At 37.5% G+C, this 20,637-nt stretch overlaps 1 protein-coding gene across 1 annotated transcript in view; it reads left to right on the top strand.

The window, feature by feature from the left end:
• The window catches only part of Chm (CHM Rab escort protein), a 166,086-nt gene that overhangs the window by 114,411 nt on the left and 31,038 nt on the right, over positions 1-20,637 (top strand). Inside the window, exons 9-12 of the mRNA XM_038317308.1 lie at positions 4,577-4,654; positions 14,704-14,808; positions 15,194-15,257; positions 20,152-20,248. Coding sequence (XP_038173236.1) covers positions 4,577-4,654; positions 14,704-14,808; positions 15,194-15,257; positions 20,152-20,248 — 344 coding nt within the window. The remainder of the gene's footprint in view (positions 1-4,576; positions 4,655-14,703; positions 14,809-15,193; positions 15,258-20,151; positions 20,249-20,637) is intronic.

Genomic DNA, 20,637 nt, shown 5'->3' with positions numbered 1-20,637 from the left:
TGAGTGAAGTAACCCAGACCCAAAAAGATGAACATGGGATGTACTCACTCATAATTGGTTTCTAGCCATAAAGAACATTGAGCCTATAGTTTGTGATCCTAGAGAAGCTAAATAAGAAGGTGAACCCAAAGAAAACCATATAGTTATCCTCCTGGGTATTGGAAGTAGACAAGAGTGCCAGGCAAAAAATTGGGAACTTGGGGGTGGGGTGGGATGAGGGTAAGGGGAGATAGGGAGAGAAAAGTGTGAAGGGGAGGAGAGGGAGAGCTTGGGGGAATGGGATGGTTGGGATATAGGAAGGGTGGATATGGGAGCAGGGAAGTATATATCTTAATTAAGGGAGCCATTTTAGGGTTGGCAAGAGACTTGACTCTAGAGGGGTTCCCAGGTGTCCAGAGAGATGTCCCCAGCTAGTTCCTTGGTTAGCTGAGGAGAGGGAGCCTGAAATGGCCCTATCCTATAGCCATACTGATGAATATCTTGCATATCACCATAGAACCTTCATCCGGTGTTGGATGGAGATACAGAGCCCCATATTGGAGCACCGGACTGAGCTCCCAAGGTCCAAATGAGGAGCAGAAGGAGGGAGAACATGAGCAAGAAAGTCAGGACCGGACCACGAGGGGTGCACCCACCCACTGAGATGGTGGGGCTGATTTAATGGGAACTCACCAAGGCCAGCTGGACAGGGACTGAAAAAGCATGGGATAAAACCAGACTCCCTGAACATGGCAGACAATGAGGGCTGCTGAGAAGCCAAGGACAATGGCACTGGGTTTTGATCCTATTGCATGTACTGGCTTTAGGGGGCCTAGCCTGTTTGGATGCTCACCTTCCTAGACCTGGATGGAGGGGGGAGGACCTTGGACTTCCCAAAGGGCAGGGAACCCTTACTGATCTTTGGACTGGAGAGGGATGGGGAGGGGAATGGGAGGCAGGGAGGAGGTGGAAATTTTTAATAAATAATAATAATAAAACAATAAAATAATTTAAATATAAAAACAAAACAAAAAATTTGGGCATATTTACTTTAATTACTTTTTAAAGATTTTAATAACTTTTTAAGGATTTACTCATTTATTTTTATTTATTCAGATGTATGTATGCCTTCATGAATTTATGTGCAGCATGTGCATATAAGTTCCCAGGGAGGCCAGAAGAGGTCGTCAGATCTCTTGATACTGAAGTTATAGATGTTTGTGAGCCTCCTGATATAGATTCTAAGAACCAAACTGTAACACCCGATTCTGTGTTACCCCCTCAGTACAGTTCGCGCACCACTGTACATTATGCGAGTCGGACAAGGGCCTGGAGATTGAAAGAACACACAAAGAGACCTGGGTCATTCGAAAGGAGATCAGCCGAATGTCGTTTATTTAGCCTTGGGGAAAATCTTATATACCCCATTCCTGCCCAAGGAATTCCACCCAGGCAGGTGGGAAATTACCATATCTAACTGCTGCACAAGGACTCCCACCTAGGCAGGTGGGAAATTACCATACCAACAATAGAGTCAACAATGCCCTACAACAAATCACCAGGCGGGGCAGAGGGAGCACAGGAACAAACAGGATGCTTAGTCATCTGACCAGAAACCGTCCTCAAGGTGAGCCCCAGGAACAAGGGTAGACCCGGGCCCTACACCAAACCTCTGCAGGAACAGTAAAGAAATTCAAGGGTTTTAGGGCAGAACACTGAGGGATTCCAAATGTATAGTTTCTAGCATGTTTCCTCACTGAAGAATCGGAGCTTTATTCCTCTCCAATGCAAGTATATGACCTGCATGTATGACCAGCCACGAAAACTCACTCGGGCATCAGTAATCGCCTTTTTCTTATTGTTGCTTCAGTGTGACTTCACTAGAAGCTGAGGTCAGTGCCCAGTCCTGGAGTTTAGTTGATTATTTGTCATATGGCCAAAGCTCTTGTCCCTGCTCAAACTGTTGATTTGGCTACCCCATCCTAAAACTATCTGGCTCACCCCGCCTTTACCCTAAATTGATTTCTTAAAGCTGTCTGTTGAACCAGTGTCTCTAGGCAAACAACAACAGTTCTTTCAGGCATGACATTTAGAGGGCATAGAGATCACTTCCCGGAAGCTCAGGACAATGGCTAGATCTTAGATCTTCTTTGGTTAAACGAAACTTCTTTATTGTGTATATAAATGCCTATTTATTTTTTATTTCTTCTCTAGATATTTTTGATTTCATGTTGGTATATAAAAAGACTATTTTAAAATGAACATATAATATATTTGTAATTCTGTATATTGTATATTTTATAACTTTTTTACGATATTATTTTGTTTTTTTCTTCAAAAGAACCCTATGTGAATAAGTGGTATTATAAAGCTGGTGAGGGAAATTAGATACAGTGGAGCTGATTATCCTGTTTCCATGGTCACACAGCTAGTATGTGGCATAGTTGGCATATGAACTCAGGCAGTCAAAATTCTTCCTTAACCACAATGCCTAAAATGTGTACAGGAAGAAAGAAAAAGTTGCCTACATCGTCTTCCATACATATAGCAGGGATTACCTAAAATATCTACATAGCAATAGGTTTTGCTGCATTTTGAGATTACTGTAACAAAGTACTAATGTATTTGTACATCTCTTTTTGTATCTGTGGCTTGCCTTTTTTTAAAAAAAAAAACTTTGTCAACATGTTTAAATGTTTAAAGTTATTCTATTTTCTCAGTTTAATGATGAGTTTTGTGTTTTGTTGATAAATCTCTTTCCTGACTCCATATCTTCTGTATTTTCTTCTAGCTTTGCTTTTCCTATTTATGCCTGTTCTCTTCCTGAAACTGATTTTGAGCACAGTACGAATCAGAGATTGTTCTTCTGATAAATGTAACTTGCTGTCCTCAAATCTCTTGGTCATGACCCATTCTTTACCTTGATACATATTGCTGCTTCTTTTCATAAACATTTCTATGTATACATATATCTTTCTCTTAATTTCCTATTTCTGCACTAACTGACTCAGTAGGATAAAACAACACAAATTTATTATCTTGCATTCCTGGAGGTCAGCAGTCTGAAAGGGACCAGCAGGACTGCATTCCTTCTTAGGGCACGAAGGAAGGCTCTGTTCCTTTCCTTTTCTAGTTTAAAAAGGCCACCTGCATTCTTTGGCAAGGGGCCACCTCATACAAACAGCTTCCCTCTGACCCCCGTGCTCATCTGCACATCTTTATATCTGACTTTAACCTTCCTGCTTCTTTGAAGAGCACTCTAATTGTGTTGCGCTCACCAGGATAATCTGATGGCAGGAACCTTAATGCATTGTACTTATAAATTCCTTTACGACGGCAGTGTACCATGTCTATATATCTCTGAGATTAGGGTGTGGACATCTACTGGTAGACAAATCAGCCTACCATAGTCACTTTTCTGATATTCCATTGTTCTTTTTCACAGTTTTGTTTAATCCTTTTTATGTATACCTATAACCTCTACCTAATAATTCTATGTGAATAAGGTGTTATGGGTTTAAGCCTGCTGTTAAATTGTGTCTGCTAATTCTCACTTGAGGCTTGATGTGTTTCCTTTTGTACTGGATAATTTCAAGTTTTAAAATCATCATTGTGAGATTCTAACCTATGGAAGTCTCATATGGCCCTAGTTGAAGTCTAGGGTTATCATTTACCTAGAGCCACTTTTCTTGATATTTCCTTGGTAAGGGGTGTTTTGCATCATTTAATGGTGTGATCTTTTCAAATTTCCAATGTTAGCGAGGGGAAACCTTAGTTATGAGTAGAGAAGTCTATGTTTCGTCTGCTCAAGATTCAAGACAAATGAGCATTCTGCTTACCTATACCCCCATCCACTCACTCCTGCAACTCTACTAATGAGTGAGTTTCTTTTCTACATCATTTTACTGAAGTATATCCCTTAAACAATGAAATATCATGAAAGATGATTTCCTTTTCTGCTTAGGTCTTCAGGCTTTTTCTCCCTATGTGGGTGTTGAATCGCTAGTGCATAGCTGGATGGCACAGCAAACTCCTTACAGCTTCTGCTGCTTGTTAACTCATGCCATGTTCTCGGTGCCTAGTTATTATTGTCTTGGCTTCTGGGGATTTTGTTTACCTCTATGGTAAGTGATTTCTTCAGAAGTTCCCTGAAGTCTCTTTGTTCCATCTTTCATTACCCTTCTCTGCTGTTGTTGTTTGTTGTAGTTGTGGTTCATCTTACATCACCTCTGGAGGGTATTTATGCTTTATGTACCTTAGAAACTGCAGGAGCTGACTTTAGGGGGACATTTAACTCTTGCTTAGCGACACATTTGGCCAGATCACAATTTTAGATCAATATTATATTATTAATCATGATCACTTTGTTGCATGAAGAAATTTTTAATATTACGTCTGAGAAATTTTTAAATGAGTAGTGAAAAATATATATTATCGGATTTCTTTTTTATAATCCCTCTTGCTATGTATAAGATAACTAAATGTTCACAGAGAAACCCTGTCTCCAAAAACCAAAAAATAAAAAAGATAACTAAATGTTGTTACCTTAATTTTCAACTCAATTATCTTAATTCTCATTTTTCTATTCTCTTTCTAGAATGTGTGCTGTGTTTGGTGGAATCTATTGTCTTCGCCATTCTGTACAGTGCCTTGTAGTGGACAAAGAATCCAGAAAGTAAGTATGCCATACATAACCTTCCTATATGTGTACACGACACACGGGTGAAAAACATAGAAGTTGCTTTTTAAAAAGTGATTCTTGAATGTTCCTCCTTGGTATTAATAACATATCAACCTTGATTAAAAGTAATTTGTGTTTAGGTCTTCCAGAACAAGGAAAGTGAGTTCAGAATATAGAAACTAAATTAATTTCCCTGCAATATGACTGTAGCTCCTGATCATTCAAGCTTGGAAGACAAATCATTTCAGCTGCCTGGGGTAGGTGATGAGTGATGTTAGTTTTCCTTGTGGCCTTACCTCCTCTAATTGATTTTCATCAGATGACAACAAAGCCCTCTGTTATTGCATTTTTAAAAATGGAGCTCACCTGAAGACTCATCAGATTAATCTCTGCTGATAATGCATGTCACTTCAAGAGAAAAGACTTTAATGAGTTTTTAGGTAGATTGTTGTCATAAACTATGTTGCCCTGTTATCTGAGGATAAATTCTTTTACAACAGAATCAGGCCTACAAGCTGGTAAAGGATTAAAGGACGAATTTACCCGCTTTCTTACACTAGCCGAGTACCGTCTATTTACCTCTATTTTGTATTTTAATTATTTTCTCTAGGGTTTATTATTGATTACTAGTATATACCTTTGTCTGAACTAAGTTCAGTAAAACACGATCATACAACTTCTAAGTTTTACCTTGAAACAGAAATAGGTCAACTGAATAAAGTTTTTAGAGCTATTGAAACTGCTGTTTCTCTTCTTTCTTAGATGTTCCCAAGTATCTATTGACTGTGTTTCATAGATGACTATTTTAGGAGTGTATTAAAAATAGTGTTGTTGAAATTATCAAGTGCCATAATATTTGTAACTAGATTCTTAAACAGTTTGTTTCTTTGTTCAGTAATTGGGTATAGTCCAAATAGAATAAATTTCTCATAGGTGAGTTACAGTGTTATAAGTAGTTATTTTAGCTAAGATTTAGTGCTAGAAATAAATAATACCTAGCAAATTTGCAGTTCTGTAGTGTAAAAATTGACATATGATTTAAGATTCTTATAAAATATCTTTAGCAACAGAACAGAATCAAACTATATAAATGAAAGAAGTGATAATATATAAAAGACTATTTCTAAAGGCTTAGGATACTCAGATTTTGGCTTATGAAGTTCATATAGGAGTGATTGTCCTGTAAGTTTGTAAAGGAGGGGTTGTCTCTATGTCTCCCAGTTTGTTTTTCCTTTTACAGTCATTTTGAAACAATAATGCTTTCCTGTGACAGAAAGCAGATAATGGTGTTTGGTGTTTATTTGCTTCGATCATTTTTATACTCTTTAGGTAACTTCAGTGCCACATGTTGGTCTCAGTCACATGAAAAATTTGCATGGCTCATATTTCTTGGTCACTTCTCTTTCTTTCTTTCTTTCTTTCTTTCTTTCTTTCTTTCATTTCTTGGTGACTTCTCTTCCTTCCTTCCTTCCTTCCTTCCTTCCTTCCTTCCTTCTTTCCTTCCTTCCTTCCTTCCTTTCCTTGTTTCTCTCTTCTTTCTTGAAATGGGTATGCTAGTACAGTAATAGCATTTGTTGAAATAAAGGCTACATTTACCTTACATCTGATTTACATTTTTATGAGATATTCTGAATAAAGGATCTACTTTTATGAACTTATCCAGCTTCTAATTGGAACAGATAGGTGAAGAATAAAGGTCTTAGAAACCATAAGAACCTCCATACTGGTAATTTTAAAAGTATAAAGTGACAAAGAAAATTGAATTGAGCAAATATTCTTGTAGATTCCTGTCAAAATAAAGTTTCTGTTGTGTTGGTTTGTTTGGTATTTTGAGACAGGTTCTTACTGTGGACCTCAGGATGACAGGTGTTTGTGACCTAATATAATTATAAATTGTTCTTAGATGACACTGAGAAACAGTGATCATCTCTGTAAGCTAAATTTAAAGATTTAGGCAAGAGTATTGTGTTCTGTGCTGAGTTTGTGGATACTAGATCTTAATTTATTATAAGTCTGTGATATATGAATTTGTCCAGATATACTGACACTATGAACTTAAGGTAATAGGTAGCTTACGTCTAGTTTAAAATCTTTTGTATTATCATACTGTCCTGGAGCTCCATATTGATTAACAACACCTAAGATATGCAAAGGTCTGTTAATTCTGCTTTTGAATCGTGTTAATGATGTGAATGGCAGCTAGTTCTGTTGTGGGCCAATTCTTTTATCTGTAAGATAGTTTAGAAGGATTCAGCAATAACCATTGAGTCTTCTTCCAGATTTGACCTGATGCTTTGATTATGTTAAATAATATTGGAATGTACTTAGCTGGCTCTTCCTTAACATTTAGAAATAAATGATCTTAAAATATTCCATGTGCTTAAATGTGGGCCAGTAGTCACATTATAAACAATTTGCACAATTTATATCTTAATTTATAAACCAATGGTACAATGTCTGTTTTGTGCTGTGTTATATTGCTTAAGCTCCATTTTAACAATGAACATAGTTTTCTTATCTATTGGGGGTGTTGATTGTTTGGTTTTGTTTTTTTTTTTTTGAGACACAGTTTCTTTATGTAGCCCTGGCTGTCCTTGAATTTGCTCTGTAGACCAGGTTGGCCTTGAACTCAAAGAGATCTGCCTGCCTCTGCCTCCCAAGTGTTGGGATTAAAGACCTGTGCCATCACTGCCTTGCTCTATCCTGTTTTGTTTTCTTTTTTAACTTTTTTAAAGATATGGCCTGTAATTCTCTTACTGAACCGTTTATTCCTTCCAAGCTTTAACAGTTTATCCATTATAATAGTATAGTTTTTAATCTTGGCTTGAAGTGCTGTGATTCCTGTTACCTTACCATATGAGTCATTTAAGTGATCTTTAAAGTTCTTTCTTTTTTTTTTTTTTTTTTTTTGTTTTTTCGAGACAGGGTTTCTCTGCAGCTTTTTTAGAGCCTGTCCTGGACCTAGCTCTTGTAGACCAGGCTGGCCTCGAACTCACAGAGATCCGCCTGCCTCTGCCTCCCAAGTGCTGGGATTAAAGGCGTGCGCCACCACCGCCCGGCTAAAGTTCTTTCTTAAGAAACATATAAAAGTAAAAGCATGTAGTGTTTTAAAATTGGAAATGTATACATCTGATAACAATGACCAGGTTTATGTAAATATCAAAAGCTAATTTGAGTTCAAGTTGGTTTTAGGCTAATGTATCTTTCCCAACCACTGTTCTCATTTAAGCTCTACTATTTTAGAGAAATGTCAGTAGTAGGAGATACATTGTGAAGACCTAAAAGTACAGGATAATTGTGCTTCAAATCCTAATCTTATAGTTGAGTATATTCAATAGTCATTTCTTTTTAAGGACTCTATGGTGACTTAAAAAATTATTGCATTTGTATTCTTTTAGTTTGCCTCTCTTACTAGATAGCACACTTGACATTGCTTCTCCCATTTAGTGTAATTACCACTTGCCTAGGCTTCAGGTCAGAGTCCTGAAATCTCAGACACTAAGTAGGACCTCTATGCTAGTCCGTGAGTCTGGTCACCTTTTACAGTTACTTGATAAATTCTCTGTAGGAAATGCAAGATCTCACTATAATATCTTTATAAATAAGGCATGTCTATCACTCATTATCCTCAGTAACCATCTAATAAGTTAATGAATGAGGCTTAGACTGACTTTAGCTTTGTGTGCGTGATTTGCTTCTCACCATCTGTTTAAAAAAGTTGACAGAAACGTAAATATAAATGACCACAGCATTGAAGCTGATATCTTGTTTACACATTAATGTGGGAAATAAACTTTGAGAGAGGAGGCACATGATATTATCGTATATGGAATATGTAACCAACTTCATTCCTATTTTTGCCTAGAGCTTGATTTTTTTCATTTTTGCTTCATTTGTTGTGCCTGTGTTGTGCATTGCCTAGACTCTGCATACTATGTCACCCAGTAGTTCTGCTTATTTAAGGTATCTCCTAATCCTTTCCCCCCAAATTCTAACACTCTACTGTGGCAAGGACGCTTTAAAAGAAATCCCATGCTAGCTCAGAATTGAGAAATAGATGGTTATTTATTTAGGGGTAAACTCACAAATCAGAATTCTCTGCTTGATCGGAGAACAGAGATCGAATCCAACAATCCAGCAATCTGAAAGAGTAGCCAGCAAAAAGGAGGAAGGGGCCGAAGCAGGCTTTGCATCCACATATATGGGCTAAGAGTCCACGCCCCAGTAGGCGGGTAACCACAAGCTGTAAGACTTCCTACAGCACTCTACCCTCTGTTTTGTTTGTTTTTTTTCTTTTGAAACACTGATTGCTTTTCTTGAGCAGCTTTTTTTTCCTTTCTAGTTGTGCTGACTAGGTAAAATTTAGATAAATTGAGTTTGGCTCTTTAGCGGTACAGTATTAATTACCATTTGAGTATGGTAGCTATGACTTTGGGCTAGAGGTCTATAAAATAGTCTATGTGTTCATCTTCTATGTATACTTCAGCTGTTTGGCTTACTAAGTTTGCTGTTAGGATATTAGAAATATTTTTTTCTGTTTAACTTTCCTGATTTGGATGTTAATAATAGTTTGTTAGTCTGAACATAAGATTCCATCATTTGTGCCATTACTGAAGTTCTGATTGTAGGGTGTCCCTTTTGTAAAATAGTAACAATTATATTCTAGATGCTTGCCCTTTACCAACTCCCATGCTAGTTGCTATGTTGTGATGCGATAACAAAAGAAATAAAATATAGACCCTGCGTCTGTGTATTGGGACTTAAGGGAACAGTGCAGCCCTCAATGTCACATAAACTGTATTTGAGTTCTGACATTGCTATTTCCAAGCTGTGTGAAATTAAGTAGGATGTTTAACTCCTCTATCCACTAGTGTTATTATAAAAAAATAGAGTGGCAGACAAACCATATCTTATTGGGTTCTTGTAATATTGGCAGAGCAGATAAACCTCATAAAACCATTGATTACACATTCAAGTAGTTCATTACACATTAGTAACATGCATAATTGGAAACCTCGTCATGCCCTAAAGAAAAAAGGCCTGTTGTATTCTACCCTTTGCCAAAAAAACTGTGGCTTATTAGCTATATTTTTCAATAGTGTAAGTAATTTTGGCAGTGATTTTGAAGAAGGGATGTAATGAAAAATACTCTTTGCCTCCAGAATCACAGTTGCTTACTTTTAATGTTCACAAGCACAGAAACTTTCATCATCTAGCCATTCCTCCATTCATGAAAATATTAGTTGTTTTGGATGTATTGGGCACTGGGAATATAGACAAGAACAATACAGTCAGGATTTTTGTTTCTACACAATTTAAAGTCCACTGGAAGACATTATAAAACAATTAATGTAGCCAGGTATCTTGAGCATTTTTGGTGCACAGACCTTGCTCTCTGCTCTGTGAAGAGGAAATGTAATGGATAAACATAAAGCCTTATAGGAGATATCTGACCAATGCTTAACGCTCATTTCTTTTTCCTTCTTTGTTTCCCACCTTCTTGACAGGTAACACTGACGTGATTATGAGTTTCTTGCCTGAGACCTTCTTGTACTTGTTTCCTTAACTCTGTTCCTGTACAAACATTGTAAATCAGTTTCCCTAAACTACATTCCCTGATACTCTGCCCATCCATTCAAAGCTGAGTTAGATACCTCCCTTAGTACTCTGTAATGTCCTTTCCTCACCTTTTGGGGGGTTTTTGTTTTGTTTTGTTTTTTTCAGACAGCACTTTTCTGTGTACTCCTGGCTGTCCTGGAATTCACTTTGTAGACCAGGCTGGCTCAAACATACAGAAATCTTCCTGCCTCTGCTTCCGCAGTACTGGGATTAAAGGCATGTACCACCACTTCGTGGTTTCATTCCTTTTATGGCTGAGCAGAACTATTATTTTAAAATTGCCTGTGTCTGTATCTTCACTATTACCTGCTGGAACAGTACTGGCACAGCCAATTGCCATATTTTTATGTTGAATAAGTGAGGTATCAGCTTCATAGCAGTCCACTGCCTTGTTAAATGCTACAGAAGCCCAAGGCAGTATCAGTGATGTGGGAGAGAAGAGGCTAATTATAAGAAATATTTTAAGGTGGAATCTAATATAGTAGTAGATTAGATATGAAGAGAGACTTGGGTGGGAAAGTTATAAATGCAGGTCATAGCCTTGTTTGATAGATTACAAGGAAGGAAAGTAGATGTGGGTCTGTGTTAAAGCCAATTTGGAGCCTGCCAAGCTGGATGTAAAAAGGAAGTAGGTAATAATGATTTCATTGTGTACTTGAAATTTGACAAGAGCAGATTTTAAGCATCTTTCCTCCCCAATGGCAATTGTGGGTGGTAATTGGATGTGTTGATTTGATTCTTTTATTCATTACATAGTGTATGCATATGTCAAATTATCACGTTGCATTCCTTAGATATATTTAGTTTTTATTTGCCAATTACATATTCTTAAGAGAATAAGTAGACTCTGTCAAGAAAAGAAATTAGTACATAATTAGAAAGATAGATACACATCTTATGAAAAGGTCAGAGCAACAACTAAAATCCCAATCCTGTTAATGAGTTGAAATGACTATAGTAGATGTTTATCCCTGAAATATTGAGAAACATTTTGGAACAGTTCTCTGAAGGATGTAAAATTGGGATTGGCCTTTAAGAGAACTCGCAAGATCTGTCCAATAGGAAGATTTGTTTCCTTCAGTGATTAGGAATCTTATCATTTCCTTAAATAATATTTTCCTTTTTCATTATTTCATTCTGATTTCTATACTGTGTTATTGCCTAGGCTTTTAATTCTGAAGATCAAAGGGGTTGCATATCTATTAGTACTGTTATTTTCTCTTCTTGACTGAGTTCCAGATGTTTCATTTTAAGCGTGCTGTGTTTTTTTTTTCTCCCTTATTGTCATTTTGCTACTTTTCCTCTCGTATCATTGAACCAAGAACTAAATAAGAGTTGTGGTTTGTTGATTTAGAAAGCCTTGCCCAAGAAATGTTCTGTCTAGCTTCAGTGATTCTTATGATCAGCTTGGTCATTGTGTCCCTGTAACTAGGAACTCATATCATGTTCCTTCTCAATTTACTATTTATGAGGCTCAGCAAGGTCCTCTGCTAAGTCCAAAATGCTGTTAATCTTTAATGGCTTCCTTAGGCTTATGTGGGAGGAGTAGGCAGGAGGGTATTTTAATGTGTCTGGCAGCACTGTTTCATTTTGCTGTTTTCCATTAAGCGAATGTCATCTAATTTTAAAATTAATCTTTATAATACAAAGATTAAGAATAGGTCCCAAATCAATATCCACTCTTCATTGTTCTCCCAATTAGGCTGCATATGTGGCAATAAGTCAAGTATCTATCTGAGGGAAAACAAATCTTAGCACTTGCTTTACCTGTCTTGGTTTGCACAGCTTTGCTTAGGGCTATTGCCACAATACTTCAGAGTAAGAATGAGACTAACAGGTGAGTCATGTTGTTACCATCTACCAGACTAAGACTGGGCATTTTTAATAGTCTCCTCACTCTGTACAGATGTGGGTAATTTCTCTCTATCTGTAGCACTTGACGTTTCTCACTTAAGTGCAACATAAAGATGCAGCAGTAGCAGAGGCTTCGCCTTGATTCTTTCTTGGGACTTGGAAGCTTATCAGAATCTCCAGGGGTACTTAGTATTTGAAAAAGTCCCCCAGGTGTGATTCTGATTTGTTTCCTTCTCCTGCTCCTCCTCCTCCTTTGGAAATCACTGTTTCATCAGAAGCTTCTGCATAAACAGGCACATTAATTAGCATCTTATCCTTCCTGCAGAGTTGAGCTTACTTGTATCCATATCACATTATTTCCTCTCTGGGTTATCTGCATTAATCCTTTCTAACACTGTAACACCTGAAAACAGTGTCTGCCAGTCACCAAAGGATCCCTTATTAGTCTTTGGAGGCCAACAAAAGAGGAAAGACTTTGTAATCTTGAGGGCAAGGTTTATTTTTGGGATCGCTCATTTGTTTGTTTGTTTATTTGTTCATTTGTTTGATAATAGGAGTCCTTTGAAAAGGCACTGAGGTTGCAGATTTATATGGAAAGCACTTTTTTTCTCAGTTTCGTTCCAGCATTTTATGATAAAAGGTTTCAAATCCTTTAACAACATTGAATTTGAAGTGATCACCTCTTCTGTCTTGCTTTCAGTTTCTGCAGTGAACACTGCAGTATACTTGCTTATTCACGCATCTTCAGTTAGTCACCTCTTGAGCCATCTATTGATTTGTCTTTTCTGCATTCCACAGTAAATTGCAGATGTCAGTAAAATTCATCCTAGCCATTTCAGTATGGATATCATGTTCCCCATCGCCCTTTTAAATATAATTACAGTTATGCCCCATTCTTAAGCACTCCTTAGTTGAGTTTACATAGCACTTTATACTCCCTTTTATTTGCCTGCCGGCATTATTCCTTCTTCAATTTCTGTAGCTTCTTAGTTAAAAGTGAAGCATGTTTGCCAGTGGTTATAGGACAATTATAATCATTATATCATGACAATTCTGCAGATGTCTCTTCTCCATTCCTTCAAGTACTTTGATCTTTAAATTTTTTATGAATGCTTCAAAGCAGGAGGTTAAAAAACAAGCTTATCTTTCTACTTTTTAAAAGTTACCTTGGCCAGTATTTGGTGTAAGTAAGTCTTTTGTACTGATTTAATGAAGTATTTTATACATAACGTGAGCTCTTAGTTTAAGGAAATGAAAGAGAATTGAAGTGTAGGCAAGATGGGGAAGTCATTTAAATATTCATACAACAGATTTATGTTAAAATATGCTTAATTATTTATAAGTATTACCTAATATCACTATATATAATATCCTAACTTGACAACAGTGGTATGCCATTTATTCAACAATAGCAGCAGAATACAAACTTATTTCCTTTTTATATTGGTCTTGGATGATGGTCATTTTATTTTTATATATACCTGTAAGCGATCCTTTATTTGACTTGTTTAGAGCAATGGGGGATACTTTAATTTATAGCAGAATATTTTAAATATGATATGTGTGAAATCATTTGCTTATTGTAAGGACCAGCATATAAGTGTATTTCTAATAAAAAAAATTCTTGTACCAAAAGAAGCTATGACAAAAGCAAATTGATATTTCCATAATAAAAAGATATAGCAAACATATAGTCATTTGCATATAGTTCCTGAAATATTGCATAGTGGCTTTGTCAGTGCTTGTAAGTCTGTTTCAAGGATGTCGCTCTTAGTCCATTAGTTTGGATAATGAGCCCTATAAAGTACATTTATAACTTGTGGCACTGCAAGGAGATGGATTCTAATTTTCATCCTTTTATCTAGACACATTGAAAGAAGGTCAATGGAGGGTTCTATATGATTCATTGTCCCAACACATATCAGATGACAGAGACCTGATAATGTCCATGCATAAGTGTTTTCCTTATTTGGAAACAGCACTTGAAAGAAATCTTTCCATGATTATCCTTTGAAGTAAAGTGGAAACAGATATTAAAAGAGGCTCTATCCTTTTTTTCTGTTTAAAACATTATCAAACGCGTGACCAGATAGCTATTCTTGAACAAAAGAGAAAGCAACACTTAACAGAAAAATAAAAAACCCTTCAGTGGCCTTTGCAGGCTGTGAATGATACAAGATATTTAATCAGCTTTCCTTTCCCTCTTAGAACTGTTAAAGGTGGAAAAAAAAGAAAGCTGATTTTTTTTCTAAACAAAGGAATGGCTTCTATGTTTCTAAATGTGAGGAAAGCTTGGAATTATGCAATAATGCTTTGCTGGCCTCACACTTACAGACTAATGACAATCAAAATAAATATTTAAGAAACAGTTTACATGCATTTATAGTTTAAAAGATGTGAGGATAACAGCCAGAATATATCTCTAGTTCATTGTCAGAAAATGCAGAGTAGTTGGCAATTTTTTAAAGGTTTACAAGGTTTCAAATTCAAAATCAGCAGTTCATGATTTCATTTTGTCAGTTGCTTAATCATTAATATAATCTTTTCTTCTATGCTTATCTTTTTTATAGATGTAAAGCAATGATAGATCAGTTCGGTCAAAGAATAATTTCTAAACATTTCGTTATTGAAGACAGTTACCTTTCTGAGAACACATGTTCCCGTGTACAGTACAGGTAAGGTGCCCTCCACCCACTACACGAAAGAAGGAAACATTTCTGGCTGTGTAGTTATGTTGACTCTTCTCGTTATTCTGTTTTCAAGTAGCATGCAGAGGTAGAGTGAACCGAAGGTATAACTTGATTTCTTACCATTCTTCCCTACTTGGTTCTGTTTAGAGGGGAGACTAGCAAAGTTGCTTCTCGTTTATGTCAGCTGCAGTTTGTCTGTAGGTCATGCATCCTTCTTTCTTGAGCCAAGAAAAGATTAAAGCAGAACTTGACTGGGTTTTGACACTTTTATTCTTAAATCTTTGAAGCATGCCTTCTGCTGGTTACATAACAATAAATGAAATTTACCCATAGAATCCGAATCACAGCTTTCCTCTTTTGTGCATTGCAGGCAGATATCCAGGGCAGTCCTGATAACAGATGGATCTGTACTAAAAACGGAGTCAGATCAACAGGTGATTCAGTCTTCTTTTTTTTTTTAGAATAAAAGATGTGTTTGTTAAAAGAAATATATGTACATGGTGATCTTATTACTACAATCAAACTAATTAACACGTCTATCTTTACAGAAAATTTTTATGGGAAGAATAGTGAAAATCCATTCTTCGCAGGTTTTCAGTTTATAGTATAGTATTAATAACCGTAGCCCCTATGCTGTATATTAAAATCTCTAAAACTGAGCTTTCATTTAAGAGTTGCCAAACAAGTGCCTTTTCCTCAGCAGCCAGAGAGTACTGGCCTCCTAGGAGAGATTGATAACTGTGATAGCATGTCTGCTTTCAAATACCACATAGCCTAGGGGCACAGAAACAGACAAATAGGAAATGCAGTTCAGTGCTACAAGGATTGACATGGTATAGTTTAAGGAAATTATATAGCAATTAATGTTTCACTCATCACATTGGTTTGGCATTGTTGGTTGATGTGTCCAGATTTCCCATTAAAGCAACTGTAAGCTTAGTGAATACATTAGAGAGTGACAGAGAGACAGAACCATGAAGAGAGCAGATAGAGGCAGTTCTTTGAAGAAGCTGAACTGGAAATTTTAAGACAGGAATTGGCCCCTGAAGAGGGATATGGAAGAGGAGGGCTTTCTTTTTAAGGGTTCTTAAGGATTTTAGTTATTTGAATGGAGACAGCAGAGGAGTTGAGATACCCAGGCAAGAAAGAATGTAACTGATAAGTTGAAGTCCATCCAAAAGTCAGAGAGAAACCAGACTAAGCATTGCCCTTAGAAAAGTGAGGCATGTTAAAATCAGAAGGCAAAAAAAAAAAAAAAAAAAAAAAAAAATGGGACTATTTTTTTTGTAAGTTTGGGAGTTGATGTTCCATTCTTTAAATTACAAAGCGAAGTCTTCTCTCGAGTATGAGACTTACAAACAAGTCAAACCTGAAAGAAAGATGTATGATAATAACTTTATGGCATTCCCTGTTCTGTGTGCATTTTCTTGAGCAGTGTCAATGGTCTGATCAAATCTGAAGATGATAGACTTACGTGATCATGAATATGCCCCAGTCAGTCTTCCTATCTCTTTTAATCATTTCTTCTCATTCTGTCAGTTCATAGAATTCCCCTCTATTTCTTCAGACTTTTATCTCTTCTGCCCTCTTCCTCCAGGGCTTTCCACGGGACCACAAAGGAAAATCTCTTTCCTTTTTCTGGCTATTAATTGTATCTATTTCTCTTTTTTTAATATAAGAATTTTTTTAATACAATCTTTTCTCATTCTACATAGCTGTCCCCTTTCCTACTTCCTCCCCTCCTCCCGCCCTACTCCTCAGAAAGGATAAGGCTTCCCATGAGGAGTCAACAAAGTCCGACACATCACTTTGAGGCAGGACCAAGGCCCTTCCCCCCAACACACACACAATCTAGGCTGAGCAAGGCATCCCTCCAAAGAGAATGTTCTCCTAGATGTCAGTTTTTTGTTTTTTTTTTTTTGTTGTTGTTGTTGTTTTGTTTTTTTTTTTTTTTTGGTTTGGTTTGGTTTTTCGAGACAGGGTTTCTCTGTAGCTTTGGAGCCTGTCCTGGAACTAGCTCTTGTAGACCAGGCTGGTCTCGAACTCACAGAGATCCGCCTGCCTCTGCCTCCCGAGTGCTGGGATTAAAGGCATGCGCCACCGCCGCCCGGCCCTAGATGCCAGTTTAAGCACTAGGGATAAATCCTGGTCCCACTGCCATTGGTGCCACAAACTGCCCAAGCCTCACAGCTGTCCCCCACATTCAGTGGACTTAGTTTGGTCCTACCCCGCTAATCAGTCTTGAGTCAGTGAGCTCCCACTAGCTCAGGTCAGCTGTTTTTGTGGGTATCCCCATCATGGTCTTGACCCCTTTGCTCATACTGTCACCTCTCCCTCTATTGGACTGGTCTCAGGTAGCTCGGCCCAGTGCTTCACTGCGGATCTTTGCATCTCCTTCCATCAGTTGCTGGATGAAGGTTCTATGATAACAATTAAGGTAGTCATCAATCTGATAACAGGGGAAAACCAGTTTAGGCATCCTCTCCACTGTTGCTTCCAGTCTTAGCTCAGGTCATCCTTATGGATTCCTAGGAATTTCCCTAGCGTCATGTTTCTCTCTAGCCTGTTAATGGCTCCCTCAATCAAGATAGCTCTTTCCTTTCTCTCGCTCTCTGTCCTTCCCCTTTCTTGAGCATCCTGTTCCCTCATGTTCTCCCCTCTCCTTTGACCCCCCCCCTCCACGTTGTCTCCCCCACCCATTCCCAATCTTCTCAGGATATATTGTCTGTTTTCCCTTCCACAGGGGATCCACATATGTCTCTCTTAGGGTTCTCTTCACCAAGGGCCACTTGAGAAAATTACACAACCAAGCAGATTGGCCTTCCCACATAGTTGTGGTATCAGCCTCATGCAGCTGAATGCTGTTTATGTACAAATCCCTCCACTGGCTTTTGATCGCTTCTTCATTCACCCCAATGACTAGTAACAGTCTTCACTTTCTAACTCACTCTGTTCATCTGCTTGTTTCTCTGGGTAAAATAAGATACCTCCCATGCACAAAAGAATTCGAATTTTTACCCACTCACAATATATGTATACCATCTCAAGGATGATTAAGGGGTCTATGTCTTCCTTGTTCATGGGCAACCTCCCTCACAGGTGCCTTTGATCTATGCATGAATAATTACATAAAATCACTCTTGCATGCACACATACAGACACAGTAACTGAAAGTTTAATATTAAAAACAAATAAAACAGCCCAGTCTCTTGACTCTGTCTCTCTCTCTCCTGAGTACCCAGCCTCTCCCTTCTTTTTAATAGTGTGTTCTATACACTATACTTGCTGCTTCCAGTTCCTGAACTAGTCATTTCTAAACCGCAACCTTGCTCCTGTCCATACACGTCTACCACAGTTTCTGTTACTGAATACAGTAAAAACCATGATATTTAGGGTCAGAGGACGTTTTTTTTATTATTTTCCACTAGGCCTTTCCTGGTAGCTTTTGACAAGTTTTTTTCCGCTCTTTCTCTTGAACACCTTTGATTTCCAAGCCCTGTGCCCTCCTCATAACACTGACTATTGTTCTCTGCCTCCTTGAAGCTCATTTTTCTTTTTCTCCTGTTCTTAAATATCAAACTTTCCCCCTTCATCCAACTGTATTGTCCTTCTCCCTGCATACTCAAACCACCATGGCATGTGTATGAATCCATAGTCTCAACTCCACATAAATGCTGGAGGCTGCCTCTTGAAGGTATAGGGGTTCCAGGCCCCCATGCCGAAGTTGGACTGTAACTACCAAGAGATAGGCACTTAAAGCTGAAGTCACTAGCTTCTGCCCTCACTCTGCTTTTCTTCTAGTGCTCACTGCCTCCGAGAACAGAACTGACATTTCTGTAGCTACACAGACATCCTTCTCTCTGACGTTTCTCAACCTTTGGGTCCTGTCCTGTTCTTCATAAAAATTGTCTCAGTTCCTTCCTTTTCTGCAGTCTCTGCCTTCTAACTTGTCACCCTGTTTCACACCTGTCTTCTCAGATACCTCCTTCACATAGCAGACAAAGTTACAGTCCTTTATTTTTCCTTCAGCCCCTTATTCCCTTGTTCTTTCCCTGCCTCTCTTCCCACCTCTCTTTAGATCTTCATTTTGAATTGCAAGTAGAACTTAAGAAGATTAGAGGGTAGGAACAGGTGGACAGTTCAGGCATATTCCCTCGTGATGTTAGAGAGTTAAAAACTTCTTGTTAAAGAGGGAATTTAAAATCTCTGAAATACTTGAAAGACTCAACGTCTCAGAGTTCAGGTGACGGAGGTGGGTGCTGATTGTATCTCAGTAATAAATTATGATAATTGCAAGAACCAAAAGAAATTCTTCCATGTTAGTAGAGTCATTAAAGGAACATTTTCAATCATGGTCATATTTTTAGTCCTCATCATTTCATTATTTCACGGTGTTCAGTATCTTGGTTTCTTGCTCTCTTTGATGCTAAAATATATTTTCTATCCTTAATAGCAGCAAAGGGAGTTAAGAGGAACATGGAGAACTGTTTTTGAAACATAAGCCCCCAAATAGATGGCGAATAGGTTAGTCATTGCTATCAAGACAATTCCTATTTTTTTTTTAAAAAAAAAATGTGGTTCTAGTTGCTTCCTCTTTGCATTTCTTATCAGAATGCAAGCACAGTACATGCAGGGAAAAGGGAAAATGGAGCTTTCTCTTTCACTAGCATTTCCTTAAAGAGGATATAATTTCCTCAGATTGTAGATTTGGCTGAAGAATAACACTGAAAATTCAGCTCTACAGAGAAACGTTGATCTGATAGTCATATAAAGCTTTTAGGCCGGGCGGTGGTGGCGCACGCCTTTAATCCCAGCACTCGGGAGGCAGAGGCAGGCGGATCTCTGAGTTCGAGGCCAGCCTGGTCTACAAGAGCTAGCTCCAGGACAGGCTCTAGAAACTACAGGGAAACCCTGTCTCGAAAAACCAAAAAAAAAAAAAAAGCTTTTAAAATATGACCCATAATAACATATCAATACTAGAGAAGACCACTTATTATTATAATCTGATTTCAAGGAAGAGAGTGCTTATATTTTAACAGTAATATTATAATTGCATTCCTTTGATTAGTATGTGATGTGTGATGGATGGAATCAGTATTAAAGATTTGAAATATTCAATTGATGAGAACAATATAAAGATGAATAATAAGGAGGAAATTGGATAGTAAGACCTGTGTTGCATGATTTACATTTTACTCCTAAATGAAATCATTATAAAAAAATGTTTTCAAATCTCAAAGAATATTTGGGAATTGTAAAGTTAGCACTCTAAAGATAGAAAAATAAAAAGACCTAACAGTTTTTTCTGTTACTTATTCTGGTCTTCAGGTCTCCATTTTGACAGTGCCAGCAGAAGAACCAGGAAGTTTTGCTGTTCGGGTCATTGAATTATGCTCTTCAACGATGACATGCATGAAAGGCACATGTAAGCACAGGACTATTTCTCTCTCTCTCTAAATTCTCCTGTTAATACATTTTACTGATCTGTAAGACAGAAATGCATATTAAATAATATACTGTTTTGGTAATTTATACATTGTACAATGTATTATTTAATGTTGGTAAAGGTCTTTACAGAAAGTTCTGTCATCTGCAAACAGTCACTTTTTTCTAATGTGGACACCTTGTCTAGATTGTTCTAGCTGGTACTTCTTACAATAGAATGAATAGAAGCAATAAATATGGATATACCTATCTCTTTAAAAATTTGCCTCTCTCCCTTTTATCATACTAGGAAATGAACATACAGCCTCATGTATTTCAGGTGATTCAGAACTACGCCACAACTTCAGCCTTTAAGTGTTCATTGTGACT

This window comes from Arvicola amphibius, chromosome X, assembly GCF_903992535.2.
Source record: "Arvicola amphibius chromosome X, mArvAmp1.2, whole genome shotgun sequence".
Taxonomy (NCBI): domain Eukaryota; kingdom Metazoa; phylum Chordata; class Mammalia; order Rodentia; family Cricetidae; genus Arvicola; species Arvicola amphibius.
Note: the sequence above shows the minus strand (reverse complement) of the source record. Positions and strands in the feature narration are given on the sequence as shown.